The sequence below is a fragment of the Trachymyrmex cornetzi genome, unplaced genomic scaffold (assembly GCF_001594075.2).
Source record: "Trachymyrmex cornetzi isolate Tcor2-1 unplaced genomic scaffold, Tcor1.1 scaffold390, whole genome shotgun sequence".
In the NCBI taxonomy this organism is placed as follows: Eukaryota; Metazoa; Arthropoda; class Insecta; order Hymenoptera; family Formicidae; genus Trachymyrmex; species Trachymyrmex cornetzi.
The window spans coordinates 284,471-301,174 of NW_017298641.1; the positions used below are offsets into that span (position 1 = coordinate 284,471).

A 16,704-nucleotide genomic window follows, 5' to 3' on the forward strand; every position below is an offset into this window, starting at 1 on the left:
CATTTCAAAGACAAATTCCTAATCGAAGCAGAAAGCCAAAAAATCTTGATTTTTCCCGGATAGTGTTTGTGAGAAAAATTGTTGGATATCGAGGGGAGACCAAACCATGACTCTCACAATGTCTTTGAACCTATATTTTCATGACCATTTCAACGTCAAGTGGGGATTTTTAATAAAATTTTATGCTACATATGTATTTTCTTGTTGTGATTCTTTAGTGAAAACTTCGGAAAAGCTACAGCATCTACAATTTTAATGCAAATACATTTTTCCCATGTATTTTTGGCCCCTGAAAACGAATTTGACAATAAAAGTTGGCGGTCAATCATACTTTGGCCGTTGTTTTGAAAAAACTGCCAAAAAATCGTTTTGGTAATTATACAGAATACCTCCCCCATCTCCGATTTCGATAAAATTAGGCTCATTCGACGCGTTTTTGCCTGAAACGAAAGAATCTGGCAGAAATAAGCGTCGCTCTGTTCCGCGAACCGAGCGTTTAAGTATTTAGCGTTAAAGTTGACGACTATTCAGATTAGGAAATCTGTCACAGCCCTACAATCGCCATGTTTTCTACATGCATTTCTATGTCATGCGTGTGCGTCTTGTTACTTGTCGGTCCAACAGGCACCAAATTTAAAATGTATGAATTAGTTACTCGTACAATGTTTCTATTATACGTAGTTCTATTCCAAATAAATCAAAACCCATGTGGACAGAAAAGTGTGTAGACAGCAATGCTTAGGTTCGGGGCGGTTACGCCGCTCCGAACAAAATAAAAATAACATATCCTAGCTGCTTGGAGCCTAACCGCTTAGAAGTTACAGCGTAGACAGTGTCCGTTTGAAATATTTTTAACCCATGAAGATTTTTCTCGTGTAGGATTTACCTCGCGTAGAAAATTGAAACCCATGGGCAACAATTATACAATTATGGAAGTGGTGCGCTCCTCGTTTCGCATAGAAAGTCGTAAACCGTTAAGTTTACGAACATTATGCATAGAACTTTTCTTGTAGAGAGTTTAAAGGGCTTCATTTTTTGTTTGAAACTTTTTTTTTGTGAAATCAATATTTTCTGAGATATGCATTAAAAGAGCGAAAAAAAAAAATGATTTTTTGGCAGTTTTTTCAAAATGACGGCCAAGTATGATTGACCGCCAAATTTTATTGTCAGATTCGTTTTCAGTAGCCAAAAATACATAGAAAAAATGTATTTGCATTAAAATTGTAGATGCTGTAGCTTTTCCGAAGTTTAATCATATATATATATATATATATATATATGCTGCCTGATTATATAAATATTTCAAATAAATGAAACAAGATAGTCGACATTTTCGAATGTCTCGAGATAAAATTCGAGAATCTCGAATAGGGAGAATATCGGCCCATCGAGATGAGAAAATTGTATCAATCATTTGTTTTTGTCGAGACTAATATAGTCCTATTTATATTCCTTGAGTAACGTTTCTCATTTTACATAAACCTTCTTTGATCACACAAGGAACCTTAGTTTCCTTTTCTCAAGGAAGATTACGAGTTTCCTTGAGAGGATGTAACCTTCATAACTAAGCAAATCTCCAAATTCAGTTCGTCACACGGGTCTTTTTATTTTCGATAACTTTTAATTTAGATCTGTCGCATCGATCTTTTTATTTTCGATAGCTTTTTTTTCGGAAATATTAAGCTGCGCCAAAAGCATTTTCTTCTTCTCCATATAATGAGCATTACGGCGAATTCGATTGGAAGCACTAGTGCGCATGCACTGATGTATATTAAAGCCGTTGTACACTGATTTAATTTGAGTATAAAATGAAATACAAACATTTCGAATTATGAAATACAGATTTTATTTAATAATACAATAAAATGTATTGAATATAGTACACGATTTAATCAATTTTTATGTTTATTTAATGTTTAAATGTATCTTTACGTTATTTTGTGTACGGCGGCTTTAATGTGCACCAATGCGCACTGAGTGCGTCCAATCGAATCCGCTATTAGTTTTATCTTTTTTCATTATTGTTGCAAATTGCTTGATCACGACTTTATTTAATCAACAATGCTTTTACAGCCTTTATTCTTAACTCACGATATTAAAAAGTTTGCATATACTATATATTATGACATGTATATTATGACTATATATTATCTTCAGTATGTTATTAAAATCCCTAAAATATTCCTTCCTTCGGGAAGGAAGACTTGAGATCCATTTATAAAGCAAGGAGACCTTGGAAAATCGAGGAATCCTTCATAAAGGCTTCTTCTACCCTTAAAATGAAGAACTATGAATACGGGTGTAAATTTCAGTATCGGTATTTTCTCGTCTCGTCTCGCTCGAATGCATCACTAATTGGCAATCAATCTGTAGGCAAATGTGATTTCGTTTCTGAAATTTTTATTTATGCGCAAAAGTGATTGTAGACAAGCTGTAAGTAATAATACATGTAGGCAATCGATCTTTAGGCAAATGAGAAATAGGCAAACGATACTGTAGCCATTTGATTTGTATAGGCAAAAGGAGCTTTCTCTCCATACATGTACATACATGCTTTTCCCCCCTCTCCCGAAATTTATTTAACTAATCAATCCTTAATTAGGGATTAAGGGTGGAATAAGGTTTAAATTGAATTATAAACTATATTTAAAAAATAAAATTTCTTTAATGACAATAATCAATTTGTTCAAAACAACTTTATACTGCAGATATGCAGACGGGTTCGATTATCCGGACATACAGCTGATATTCTCGGCTTTCTCAGATTATAGAATTCTCGCAGCAAATTTATACGAGGTTGAGTCAAGTACCGCCTAGATTGTATGAAAATATCACAGAAGATACTCAAGTTTTCGGAATTTTTCCGCTTCTTTTAAGATCACGCAGCAGAGGCTTCATCAAGCTAAAATCGACTGATCCGGATGAGGCTCCCGCTATTGTTCCAAATTATTTCGAGGACTCGCGTGATCTCCAAATTCTAGTACGTTATTATCATTTTTTTTGGTTGCAAAATGGCACAATAACTGCTTTCAATTGGCGATTAACTACCCGTGTAGAAAATTGTTAGGGTTTAAAAAAGGGCCTTATAAGTATACCATAAAATTAATTGGGGCCTATTAGGGTAGATTACTTGGGCCCTACATGGCATGTAACAAATTGTTTATCAGGCCCTTATAAGGAAACATTATCGGGGCCCTATAAGGAAAAATTATCAGAGCCCTATAAGAAAAAATTATCAGGGCTTTTATAAGGAAAAATTATCAGGGTCTTGTAAGGAAAAATTATCAGGGCCCTATAAAGAAAAACTATCAGGGCTCTATAAGGAAAAACTATCAGGGCCATGTAAAAAAAATTTATCAGAGCCCTGTAAGGAAAAATGATCAGGGCCTTATGAGAAAATATTAAGGGAATTAATTTTATGTTAATTTGAAACGGTCACCCATCCGAATGCGAACCACCATTCGCGTTGCTTGACCTCTGTAATCGTACGGAAACTGCTACTTCGATGATCCACGAACACTGAATGTTAATGAACGTATAGTTGTGATAAATCTGTCAATATAATCCTGATAGAAATTTGTGCAATTTGACTGAACATCCAGTCAGTATTTTTTTGTACGTGCCCATACGCACTTTTAGGGGGTGAAACACCCTTTAGAAAAAAATTGGTTTTTTTCTTTTAGAAAATTTTTTTCTATCTCTTACAGTTCCGACGATATTCGCTTCGAAAGAGAAAAATTAATTTTTTCCAAGGAATGTTTTATCCTTTAAAAGTGCGTATAGGCACATAAAAAAATACGTGTCGCTTATTTTTGTATGGAGAATAACATACTAATATGGCATCCCTAATAAATCCTTTCCAGGCCCTTGTAAGTTAGCCCTAATAAATAAGTATTTATAAAATTAATACATCCCTATCAAATCCCGATAAGGGCCTCATCAGATATAAATAAGGAAGCCTTACTTATGGCATCCCTAATAAATCCTTTCCAGGCCCTTATAACTTAGTCCTAATAAATAAGCATTTATAAATTAATACATCCCTATCAAATCCTGATAAGGGCCTTATCAAATATAAATAAGGAAGCCTTACTTATGGCATCCCTAATAAATCCTTTCCAGGCCCTTATAAGTTAGCTCTAATAAATAAGTATTTATAAAATTAATACATCCCTATCAAATCCCGATAAGGGCCTCATCAGAAATATGTTACATAATGCCATCCTTAACAAATTTCTACACGGGTAGTTCTTGGCAATGATGATAGAGCCAATTGGTGTACGAGTGAGATATTTATAATTTGTAAACATATGTTTTAATTTGCTCACGATAAACATGAATCGATAAGACAGAGTTTCGTGCGAATTATAAATTAAAAACAAGATAAATTATTGAAGTAATCCCAATCATAAACAGAATTTCTAAAAAATGAATCTCCTCATTAAGTCAATATTGAGCCGTGTAGTACTGACTTTTTCGAGAATTAAAGTAATTATCAATATTAAAAAGAAATAATTAAGAAGGCTTGAGTAAAAATGTGTTATAGAGACTTGAAAGAGATGATTATGTTAATTTCATAGGTAGAGAGCGTGAGATTTATGGAAAGGATGAGACGTACTCGTCTTATGCGGAAGTTAAATGCTCGATCAAATCCAAATCCGATACCAGGATGTTCGCAGTTTGATAATTCGTCGGATAAGTATTGGGCTTGCTACGCACGTCATTTCACATCGACAATATACCACCCGGCTGGCACTTGCAAGATGGGCCCTGCCAGCGATTGCTATGCCGTCGTTGATGCTAGATTAAGAGTTCACGTGATCGCTACGAGTGATCGACGCTTCGATCATGCCGTATATATTGGGTATGGGAATAAGTTTCCGCCCATTGTAGAAAGATGTCGTTAGTAGCATTGCTTGTGTTTGATAGAACGGCGACATATGTGTTTGATAGATTTGTGTTCAAACTTTTGAGCCCAATAGTTGGCATTTGTTCGAAGCGTAAAAAAGAGTAACTTTTTTTGCGTTGAAGATATCGGAATTTATTCCAAAAAAGCAACATTTGCGGGAAGTTTTACTCCATTATTTTATTTTAAAGAAAAGTGCTGCAGAATCGCATCGTTTGCTCGTAAATGTTTACGGTGAGCATGCTCCATCGAAAACCAGTTGTAAAGAATGGTTTCGGCGATTCAACAGTGGTGATTTTGACGTGCATGACAAAGAACGCGAAGGTTTGTCACGTGCGTGACAAAGAACGTGCAATGAAAAAATTTGAAGATGGAGAATTGCAAGCGTTACTCGAAGAAGATTCATGTTTATCGATCGATAGGTTGTCAAAAGAGTTAAATGTTGATAGATCCACTGTTGGAAAACGTCTACACGCAATGGGAATTTCGCAAAAAGAAGGAAATTGGGTGCCATACAAATTGAAAGAGAGAGACATGGAAAGACGTTTGGTCATCTGCGAGATGCTTCGTCAACGACAACAAAGAAAAGGTTTTCTACATCGTATCGTAACTGGCGATGAAAAATGGATCTACTACGATAACCCTAAACGCTTGAAAGCATGGGTGATGACAGGTGAACCAGGTCCATCAACGCCAAAACGAAATATCCATGCTTCGAAGATGTTGTGCATCTGGTAGGATCAGAGAGGTGTTATATATTATGAGCTGCTCAAACCGTCCGAAACCATCACTGGCGATCGTTATCGACTACAACTGATACGTTTAAACCAAGCTTTGAAAGAAAAACGACCGAAATGGGACAATAGGCACAACAAGCTGATTCTGTTACATGACAACGCTAGGCCACACGTTGCAAAACCGGTCAAGAAATACTTGGAAGGAGTAAAGTGGGAAATTCTGCCCCACCCGCCGTATTCACCGGACATTGCTCCTTCAGATTTCCATTTGTTCCGATCCATGCAGTCGGCCCTTTCTGGAGAACGATTCAATTCTTATAAAGATATCAAAAAATGACTTGATGAATGGATCGCTTCAAAAGAACCAGATTTTTTCATTCGAGGAATCCGTTTATTACCGGGAAAGTGGGAGAAAGTTGTCGCTTCCGAAGGAGCATACTTTGAATAAACTGACTTATATAGATTTGTTTAAATAAACACATCTTTTTCTTTTCAAAACGGGCGGAAACTTATTCCCATACCCAATAGTTTCAGGAAATATTAACGCACCAACGATTATGATTGCAGAGAAAGGTGCCGATATGATAAAGGAAGATTGGCAATCCTGATTCGCCACGTGTGCTAAAGATTGCGTTTCGCAAACGGTTGATGTAGACTATCGCTATCTTTTATATTACTGTATGTATGTATAACATAATTGGTACATTTGTAATAATCGACCGTAAAAAAATTATTTGAACTTTAATTGTACTTCTCAATTTCGATAACAACACTAATAGAATTATACAATTATCATGATTGGCATTTGTTTAGAAATATAATAAAACGTTTATAAATATAGAAATTGTTTGCAGAGTGCTTACTTTCGTTACAGAACACTAATTATAATTCAAAGTTATCGGAGAATGACAATAATTTGAGATATTTTGGAGATACATATCCAGAAGAGCTTATTCAAACATCATAGTAAAAGATCGTTTAACGATCGATAAATTCACGATGGTCCTTAATAATGACATATCGTTGCACGTTGGCTATAATTAAAACGTGAATACATATTATTTCAAATTCACATGTGCGTATACGTATTTACTTTTCAATTATAATATGTAATGACGCGTGATCCAAGTATATACAAGTGCGTGTTGTTATATTGAGGCTTTTTTCTCCACCGCACAAATATGCGGTCTTTCGGTGCTTCTTCATATATCCGAAATATAAATAGCGACAGAGGATTCATTTTCTTCCTATAAACAGTATAAATTCTTCGCCTACAGTATCTGCGTAGGATGATAATAAGAAGCTAATGGAGCCTCGTAATATCAGCCAGAAGTATCGTCATGTTCGAGGTAAGATTTTTTATTCCAATAAAAAGAACAAGATGCGAGATATAAAATACAGCACTGTTTACATTATCGTATATCACTCGTTACAAATTACTCATAAACGCGTTATGGTATGTTCCATTAAATGAAAATATTGTCATATTATATACAAGTGAAATTTCGAACGTTAATAAAGAAATAAATCGATTGTTCGTTGAAGATTTACTGCAATCATGATGTAGTCTGTTAAACGGACGCTAGAAACTTTCTCATTTCAAAAATTGTCAACTTTTGTGTTTTATTGTTATATAAGGTCTCAAAATTCAACGATATGCTCAAGATTCACGAATCAAAATACCACAGCAAAAAAGTTCGTAAAAATAAGTTATAAAATATTTACCATTTATTTCTAATAGTAATTTTTGTGATAAAAACGTTTAAAACTTTCCTATTAGAAATTATAGTTAAGTCATGTGTCGATCGTAATCGTATTCTATATAAATGGTCAATTTATGATCTTCATGTCTCAAAACTTTCTGCTCGGAAGTTCAAGCTAAAAACGACAAATCTCATAATTTATTTTTTTAAAACTTTCTTGTTGTATTTTGATTCGTAATATTTTGATTGGTGAATTTTGAGACCTTATATAACAATAAAACACAAAAGTTGACAATTTTTGAAATGAGAAAGTTTCTAGCGTCCGTTTAACAGACTACATCATGATTGCAGTAAATCTTCAACGAACAATCGATTTATTTCTTTATTAGCGTTCGAAATTTCACTTGTATTTTCTGAATTCGGCGTAAATTTGACTAAGTTACGTAAATACAATGATCGTGATTTCGAGATTTAGACTCTTTTTCTAGTAATTTTTAACTAATGTACTACATAACACATACGCGCACGAACACAATGAAATTTACAATATCTCTCTCTCTCTCTCTCTCTCTCTCTCTCTCTCTCTCTCTCTCTCTCTCTCTCTAAAAGAAATTCTTTAATGATTCGCCGGATGAACATGTGGCATGTTTAATTCGTTTCTGGCTTCCTCAAAGCTTGATCACTCGATCGTAAATCCTCAAAGAGTAAATCCTAAATGCATTAATCCACGCGGTGTGAATCCTGCTTGAAGCCGAGACGAAGACTCGGACGATGACGTCACACCACGTGTGTTTTCTTCGTCAACGAATGTCAGACCCCACACAATGTGTTTCTCGATTAGTGCATATAGTGTGGTCGTGGTTATACTGTCTTTTTTGGCTATGCCAAACGGTAGGTGTTGAGAACATGATCCTAATGCGAATTCAAGTCGCTTCGAATCAATCGCTTAAAATGATCTGTAGTCTTGGTGATAAGATAAATCGAATGGTGCCTACATATTTTGTATCGTTGTATAAACGTCGTCGAAATGCCGATCACGATGAAATGTTAAGCCTTCACATTTTTATCCAGATCTCAGGTAATATTTGAAAAAAAGTCAAGTCTAGAAATTAAAGATAATATTTCAAATCACCTTTTACATTAAGACCTTTTAGAGATATGAATAATGTAGAGAGACTCGCGAAAGTTTTGAAACTTTCTTAAAACGTGCTTTGTAGCTCTTTATGCAACGATTTGTTGAAATAAATATCTTTGACCTAAATATAGTAAAATCGATAACTATACGATCACCGTAACTACGTAATATTCGTTTCTAGTGTGGTAAAAAAAACTTGAATAAAAGAAAATTTTAATAAAAATTTCAAGAAACTTTTTCGAGTTCCTTCACGTCTAGCAAAATCAAAATTGTATTCTAGAACAGACAGTTGTTTTTGTTTTATCTCTGTCATGTGTACAATGTGTCTACACCTGTTAATGTATAATAGTTCAACAAAATTTCACTTGCTCCGCGTTTGCAGATGGAAAAATTTCTACTGGGTATTTTGTATATATGATGTACATATTTGCCATATCAGATGTATTGCGCGTATTCTTCGATGGTAAAAATTGTAGCAAAAATTTATCATAAACAAGCAATAGCGCACTTTCACATGTAACTAATACGGAAAAAACAGATTCGCTGATTCAGCAAAGATACAGTTTGCTGCGCGAGTTCAACATCTGTAACTAATTGTAACAAATTTTAAATAAAAGATTATGTCTGTAAGCATGCAGTTATCAGTATGCTTATAGAATAAACTCATCTTTGTTAATGTAACGAATTAGTTTAATTGAAATAACTAATTTACGCAGTGTGCTCCTACGCAATTCGTCATGTTTACTTCTATTGTTGAAAGGTAGCCGGAAGCACATGATTCTTGATCGAGTTTGTCCGTGCATTTATTCATTTACCATTATATCACATATTTATAATTATGTGATAATCTACCATTGGCTAACTGGATTTTTGAAGAGAAGAAGAAGAAATACGTGGCTTGTATTTTATAATATGTGTAGTGGAATCGTCTATTTCGGCATCACTTTCCTTCATTATATAATAATAGGTCATCTTGGATCGGTGTATACGCATTCGCATTTGCGTCAACAAAGTTTCTTCTCAAAAATTAAAGTTTACCCAACTTTAATATGCCCTGTGTTTTATATGTGCAGAGCCTATACGCGACTTGAAATACTATAATTAAATTAAGTTAGGTTTTAATCTTGCGACCTGCGACCCGCATTCGGCGTGTTATAAAGATACGTTTGAAACAATAATACGTTTGTAATATTATAATTAAAAAATTGCATTCTTTTTAATTTTAACCCTTACTGAACTATGTACAATTTGGTACCTCATCCATACTATCAAGAGTTACTAGAATCTCTTCGTTTTTTCATTTTTTCGAAATAATTTAAAAAATTTCTAAAAATTCACCAACATACTTTAAACTTTCTAGAACAAATATTGACCCTTTATTTTGGAAAATAATAAAATGTAGTATAATTTACAATTACCGAAAGACTCAAAGAAACTTGCACGAACAGAAATCGCTCGGTCACTAGGGTAACTGTCCCAATTACTGTGTCTGTCCCTATTAGTGTGCTTTTGTATTTCGATAAGTCATAAAGAAAACTAGCACGAATAAATAAGAAAAAAATTTTTTTTTGTTAAGTTAAATTGTTAATGCGATACCGAAGATAATATTTTATTTTTTTACTATTAATGTATTTTAAATATTTTTCAAAAGATATGAGGAATTTATGTGAATCCAATAATACGTACTGCAAGATTTTAAGCTTGTCTCTATTAATGTGCCCTGTATTGGAGTTGAAAACGTTATGTTATACGATAAGTGTACATTGAAATAAATATAATTGAAATAACGATTTATGTAATATTAACCTAAACAATTAGCTTAAATTTATTACCTGTTTCAGTAACTATACGTTAAAATGAATCAAATGTAGATAGGCACACAAATTGGGGGCACATTAATAGGGCCATCGTCGCTTGGAGGACTCATTAATAGAGACAAAAACATGTTTCTTTATTTTTGTCAAAAAAATATAAAGTATTAACGTTTTTTAAATTAAAGAAATATTAGAAGAAAAAGAAATAGTTGAAAAACCGATATTGATTGCAAGCAGATAAAATTAAAGCTACAATATTTAATAATTAATTCAGTAATAAGCACGTTGGCTAAAAGGCACATTAATAGGGATAGTTACCCTAGTTGCCCATATTAGTACGGTAAGGGTTAATAAAAATAAAAACATGTATTTATCGGGTATGTGAAGTTAGCACCCCAACTATAGTACTCAGGAGTTCTGAATAGAGTTCCCGTTTCTTTTTGACGAAACAAAGAGTTCTATATAATTAATAACAAGAGTTCCGCTTAATAAGTATTTCTAAACAATTTTTTTAAAATGGGGTGTTAACTTCTCATCGAAAATCGAGATCCAATAGTTCTGAGCGGCCCAATAGCTTCATTTCGTGAATACCTAGAGTTCCTGATACATAAAAAAAATTTTCAAAAAATAAAAAAAAAGTTAAAAATTTTTGAAAAATTAATTTTTAGATACAATAATTCTGTCACATGTTAATAGCCATTTTGTCTATTTCGAAGAGTTCTAGGCGATTAAAATCAATACAGACTCAAAAATAAAAGAGATATGTACTTAAACAAAATTTGAAAAATTGGTTGCAAAAGCACATATCTCCTTATGTAGCCATCCAATCGAATTTTCACCTAATATTTTTTGTCAGGGCTCGTCGAGAACTGCCCAGAACGCCGATCAGAACTACTAAGTACTCTCAAGAAATTTTCGACGTCGGACTTAGAAAATTTTCAATGATAGAGTACAAATGTTAAAATATCTCGAAAACCGTTGGCCCAATCGCTTTGTCACCTAATACTTTTCGTTAGAGCTCGTCGAGAACTACCCAGTACGCCGATCAGAACTCCTGAGTACTCTCAAAAAACTTTCGATGACCTTTCCCAAGTAGCATATCTCGAAAACGGTTCACCCAATCGCTTTGTCACCTGATACTTTTCGTCAGAGCTCGTCGAGAACTGCCCAGTACGTTAATCAGAACTCCTGAGTAGTCTGAAAAAATTTTCGACGTCGGACTTAGAAAATTTTTTCACAGTACTCAGGAGTTCTGATCGGCGTACTGGGCAGTTCTCGACGAGCTCTAACGAAAAGTATTAGGTGACAAAGCGATTGGGCCAACGGTTTTCGAGATATTTTGACATTTGAACTCTATCACTGAAAATTTTCTAAGTCCGACGTCGAAAATTTTTTCAGAGTACTCAGGAGTTCTGATCGGCGTACTGGGCAGTTCTCGACGAGCCCTGACGAAAAGTATTAGGTGAAAATTCGATTGGATGGCTACATAAGGAGATATGTGCTTTTGCAACCAATTTTTCAAATTTTGTTTTAAGTACATATCTCTTTTATTTTTGGGTCTGTATTGATTTTAATCGCCTAGAACTCTTCGAAATAGACAGAATGACTATTAACATGTGACAGAATTATTCTATCTAAAAATTAATTTTTCAAAAATTTTTAACTTTTTTTTTATTTTTCAAAAATTTTTTTTATGTATCAGGAACTCTAGGTATTCACGAAATGAAGCTATTGGGCCGCTCAGAACTATTGGATCTCGATTTTCGATTAGAAGTTAGCACCAAATTTTTTAAAAATTGTTTAAAAATTGTTATTAAGGGAATCTGGAGTTAAAAAGTACAGAGAACTCTTCGTATCGTTGAGAGGAAGCAGGAACTCTATTCAGAACTATTGTATCTAAAAATTGATTTTTCAAAAATTTTTAATTTTTTTTTATTTTTCAAAAATTTTTTTTATGTATCAGGAACTCTAGGTATTCACGAAATGAAGCTATTGGGCCGCTCAGAACTATTGGATCTCGATTTTCAATGAGAAGTTAGCACCCCATTTTTAAAAAATTGTTTAAAAATACTTATTAAGCGGAACTCTTGTTATTAATTATATAGAACTCTTTGTGTCAAAAAGAAACGGGAACTCTATTCAGAACTCCTGAGTACTATAGTTGGGGTGCTAACTTCACATACCCGTATTTATCAGAATTTGTTGTCTTAATTTACTTGAATTGATAGAGCAGCTAATTCTTTGCTACAATGAAGATTGCTAATGTAATAAGTTTCTTCATCATAGTAGCAAAAGTATGCGCTATCTTAGCCAGCATATTTTGTTACCAATTTCAATCTTTATATTAATAAATTCATTTTTGTAGGAAGTTATCTTTGCCGTATTAACAAATTTGCTATGATATTACTACAATATGATTAGTTTACTAAAACAACACTAAAATCGCTCAATATAGCGAATAGTACACGTCACTGCCGAAAATAGATGCAACTTTCTTATATTTAAAAAGAAAAGACTTTCTTATATTTAAAAAGAAAGAATTTACTTTCTTACATTTAAAAAACAACACAGTATGGAATAAAAGGCACAGCATTACGGGATCGTTCACCGAACCTAAACTTAGATTCAAAGGCAAAAGTAATTGGGAAATGTACTTTAACAGCACAGTTTTTTAATTGAATGTAAAAATTAATTAAGAAATTCTGATAATTCCTGGAAGTTATATATGCTAAAATGTAATAACATAATGGCAATTGATCTGCATTAAAATTTAATGTATACCTAAATTTTACGAAGCACTTTATAAATATTTTGCATTAAAACAATTTACAATGTGCATGTTAATTTTTATTATGTAGTTTATAATGTAGTTTTATTATGCAGTTTAGTAAAATGTAATTTGTGTGTATTTAAAAAATCCCTATCTTTATGATAATATTTAATAGGTTACTTAATTATTCCACGATGGTAAAATTTGTAACGAATCTTGCGATAAATTACGAGGGTCGTCTGAAAAGTTTTGAGCATTACATAGAAACAAGTAATTTTTCGGTCAAATTCAATTATATTTTTCCACAGTCTCCTTTTAAATCGATACATTTTTTCCAGCGATGCTCCCACCCCTTTAATCCATTCAAATAATCCTGAGCGTCTTGCTTTGCAAAATAGGCGTCTATGGATGCGATGACCTCCTCGTTCGATGAAAATTTCTGTCCTCCGAGCCAAACTTCAAGCCTAGGAAACAGAAAAAAGTCGCTGGAGGCCAGATCTGGTGAATACAGTGGATGGTCAATTAATTCGAACCGCAATTCGTGAATTTTTGCCATAGCGACCGCCGAAGTGTGAGACGGTGCGTTATCTTGATGGAACAGCACTTTCTTCTTTCTCAAATGTGGTCGTTTTTTCTCAATTTCTGCCTTTAGCTTGTCAAGCAATGTTATTGTTTTACCTTTTTCAAGATAGTCGATCAACACATTTCCATGACTGTCCCAAAAAACAGTCGCCATCAGGTTTCCCGCCGATAAAACCATCTTCGCATTCTTCGGAGCAGGTTCACCTTTCGCAGTCCACTGTTTAGATTGTTCTTTCGTTTCAGGAGTGAAGTGGTGGACACAAGTTTCATCAACCGTTATTAATCGACGCAAAAAATCCAACTCGTTTCGCTTAAACCGCTCCAACAGGGCCTTAGAAATGTTCATTCGAATGCGTTTTTGATCCAGAGTGAGCAAGCGCGGCACCCAACGCGCGGTTAACTTACGCATGCCTAATTCTTCAGTCAATATATGACAAACACGTTCTTTTGATATCCCAACAGCCTCTGCTATCTCCCTAATCTTAATTCGACGATTGTCCATTATCATTTGATGAATTTCTTTGATGTTATCGGTGGTGGTCGCAGTTATTGGCCGTCCCAAACGCTCATCATCAGCTAAGCTAGTACGACCACGTTTAAATTCAGCTACCCATCTTTTCACGGTGGCAAATGATGGGGCAGAGTCCCCGTAAACAGCGTCCAACTCGGCTTTAATTTGCGTAGACGTATTGCCTTTCAAATGCAAGAATTTAATTATAGCACGATATTCAATTTCCATTTTTACAAAATGATACAAATGATTGTCAAACAAGAACTGAACGTCCAAAGTGGCCACAATTGTCACAGATATCTTTCGTAAGTATCACAATTATAATACCAGAATGGCTTTGACGAGTAACGCCATCTTCATGATGAGGCTCAAAACTTTTCAGACGACCCTCGTATAATGAAAAATTCTCTTTGTGTAGGCTAACAGGAGATGATAAGTAATGCGTGCATTTGTTTGAAATTATGTATATTTTGTACAGTAATAGAATTACATATATAACCATAGAACATTTCGGCTCATATATTTGAACCATCTTCAGCAAAATCGTATAAAATTAAGACCTCGCAAAGTTTTTGTTTCTCAGGTTGTATGTACGACATGAGTAAGTATAATTTCAAAGATAGATAATGTCTAGAGCACATTGACCATGACGGTTTCAAGACACAGGGTGTCTTATTGTTAGAGTCTCGACGCAGAATAATTTCAGAGATCATGAATAATATTTACAAATAAAATTGTATTGCAATCAAAGTAACAGTCAATGGATAAAAAAATGCAACAAATTAATGAATATAAAGTCAAAAAACTATAAATATAAAGTCAAATATAGAACCTGTAATAAATTAGACATTATGAAAAAAGTTCCAAATTCAAGACGTTCAAATTAAAATGTCTTTTAGGTTCTATTAGCCGAGTTGTCATATCATATTTATTCGTTTTGGAAGACATTATCTGTTTGTTATAAAAATTTTGTTTTAACAATAATAAGAATGACATTTTAGAACGACGGTCGATGATAATGTAAAGACAACGACTAATTATTATCAAGTTATAGATTCAATACTTCGTATTATATGAGATAAAATTGGAAACAATGTCAAGGTTACCGATATAAACGCGGGACAATTAAGTTTATTGCAAAATACGTGCTTATTATATTGTCGACGTATGTCATTGTTTTCAATGGTATTCAAATCTTATAATCGACGTTTCGTTCCTCTCGTCCAAGTGTTTAACTGACATGTGTCGAAACTCCGTTGCAATCATTTTCAAACGATTATATATCCTTTCATTAATGAACACGATATAAAATCTGTATTTTAGTAACGTGGTACACGATAATAATCGAACTAATGATTGACTCATGTCCGACTTATCTCCTAAAGAGTGATACAGTAGCATAAAATGCGTTAACGTAAATTATAACGAGATGTACACGCGAGACGTAGGTAACTACATAGGCACGAGCGTGTAGATAATATAACAATTATTTAACAGTAAAATTTATGTAAATTCAGATGTATATATAATATACAAACGCTGTAATTAATTACACAGGCTAACGTTTTAAGACTTTTTTTGTGTTGTTTGAATAAAAGATATCATTTTTGATGTATTTTTGCGCGCTAAACACGAATCCAGCAATGAAATTGCTCTATTACATCAGGTTTTTTGAGAAAAGTGAGGTTAAAGGTATCAAAATTAACGTTTTTGACATATTTGTGATTTTTTTGTTAGCGTAGTAAATTTTTCTCTCTACTTTCGTTTACGACGTTTACGCCATCTTAAAGTGCCAACTTTTATCTTTAAAATATATTTTTTTTAGCGCCGTGCATTTTTTTCCACCGAATTAATCTCTGCGTCGTCACACCAAGAAAAATTTGTTATTTTTTTGCGATGACAAATTATTAGATCCGCCATTTTTAATTTCGAAAATCTGACATCAGATTCGGATTTAATGATTTCAAAAATCTTGCTACTAAAATCATTATGCAATTCTTAAAACTTGTTCTTCAAAAACATTTTTGGCACAAAATGGTTTTTTTGGTGTGACTATACGCAGAGATCAACTCGGCGAAAAAAAACGTACGGCATTAAAAAAAATATACTTCGAAGATAAAAGTTGGTATTTTAAGATGACGTAAACGAAAGTAAAGAAAAATATTTACTTCGATAACAAAAAAATCATAAATATGTCAAAAAACGTAAATTTTGACATCTTTAATCTCACTTTTCTCAAAAAACCTGACGTGATAGAGAAGTGAATTTCATTACCAGATTCATGTTTAAGGAGCAAAAATACATCGAAAATGATATGTTTTATTCAAACAACAGAAACCACGTTGGTCAGTGTTACCATTTATCTCCTTGTAATTTACCCAATTCACAGATAATATTAGTCTTTAAATTGTAGACATGCGGTGGTACTTCCTCTGGTTAATCTTGGCGCATTATGTTATCGCTACTCCAGTCAAAGCACATCAGGTGAGCGAGAGAGAGAGAGAGAGAGAGAGAGAGAGAGAGAGAGAGAGAGAGAGAGAGAGAGA

The 16,704-nt window shown here is 33.7% G+C and overlaps 1 protein-coding gene and 1 pseudogene across 2 annotated transcripts in view; both read left to right on the forward strand.

Annotated features, from left to right (window-relative positions):
* Positions 1–6,398, forward strand: part of LOC108763997 (glucose dehydrogenase [FAD, quinone]-like) — a 33,589-nt pseudogene extending 27,191 nt beyond the window's left edge.
* A 573-nt stretch (positions 6,399–6,971) lies between these two features.
* Positions 6,972–16,704, forward strand: part of LOC108764002 (glucose dehydrogenase [FAD, quinone]) — a 19,747-nt gene continuing 10,014 nt past the window's right edge. The window contains exons 1-2 of one of the 2 annotated variants that reach the window (XM_018511987.1): positions 6,972–6,992; positions 16,572–16,642. In XM_018511987.1, coding sequence (XP_018367489.1) covers positions 16,574–16,642 — 69 coding nt within the window. In that variant the 5' untranslated portion in view covers positions 6,972–6,992; positions 16,572–16,573. Of the gene's footprint in view, positions 6,993–8,292; positions 8,425–16,571; positions 16,643–16,704 lie in introns of those variants that run through there. The other variant, XM_018511985.1, reaches the window with a different exon arrangement.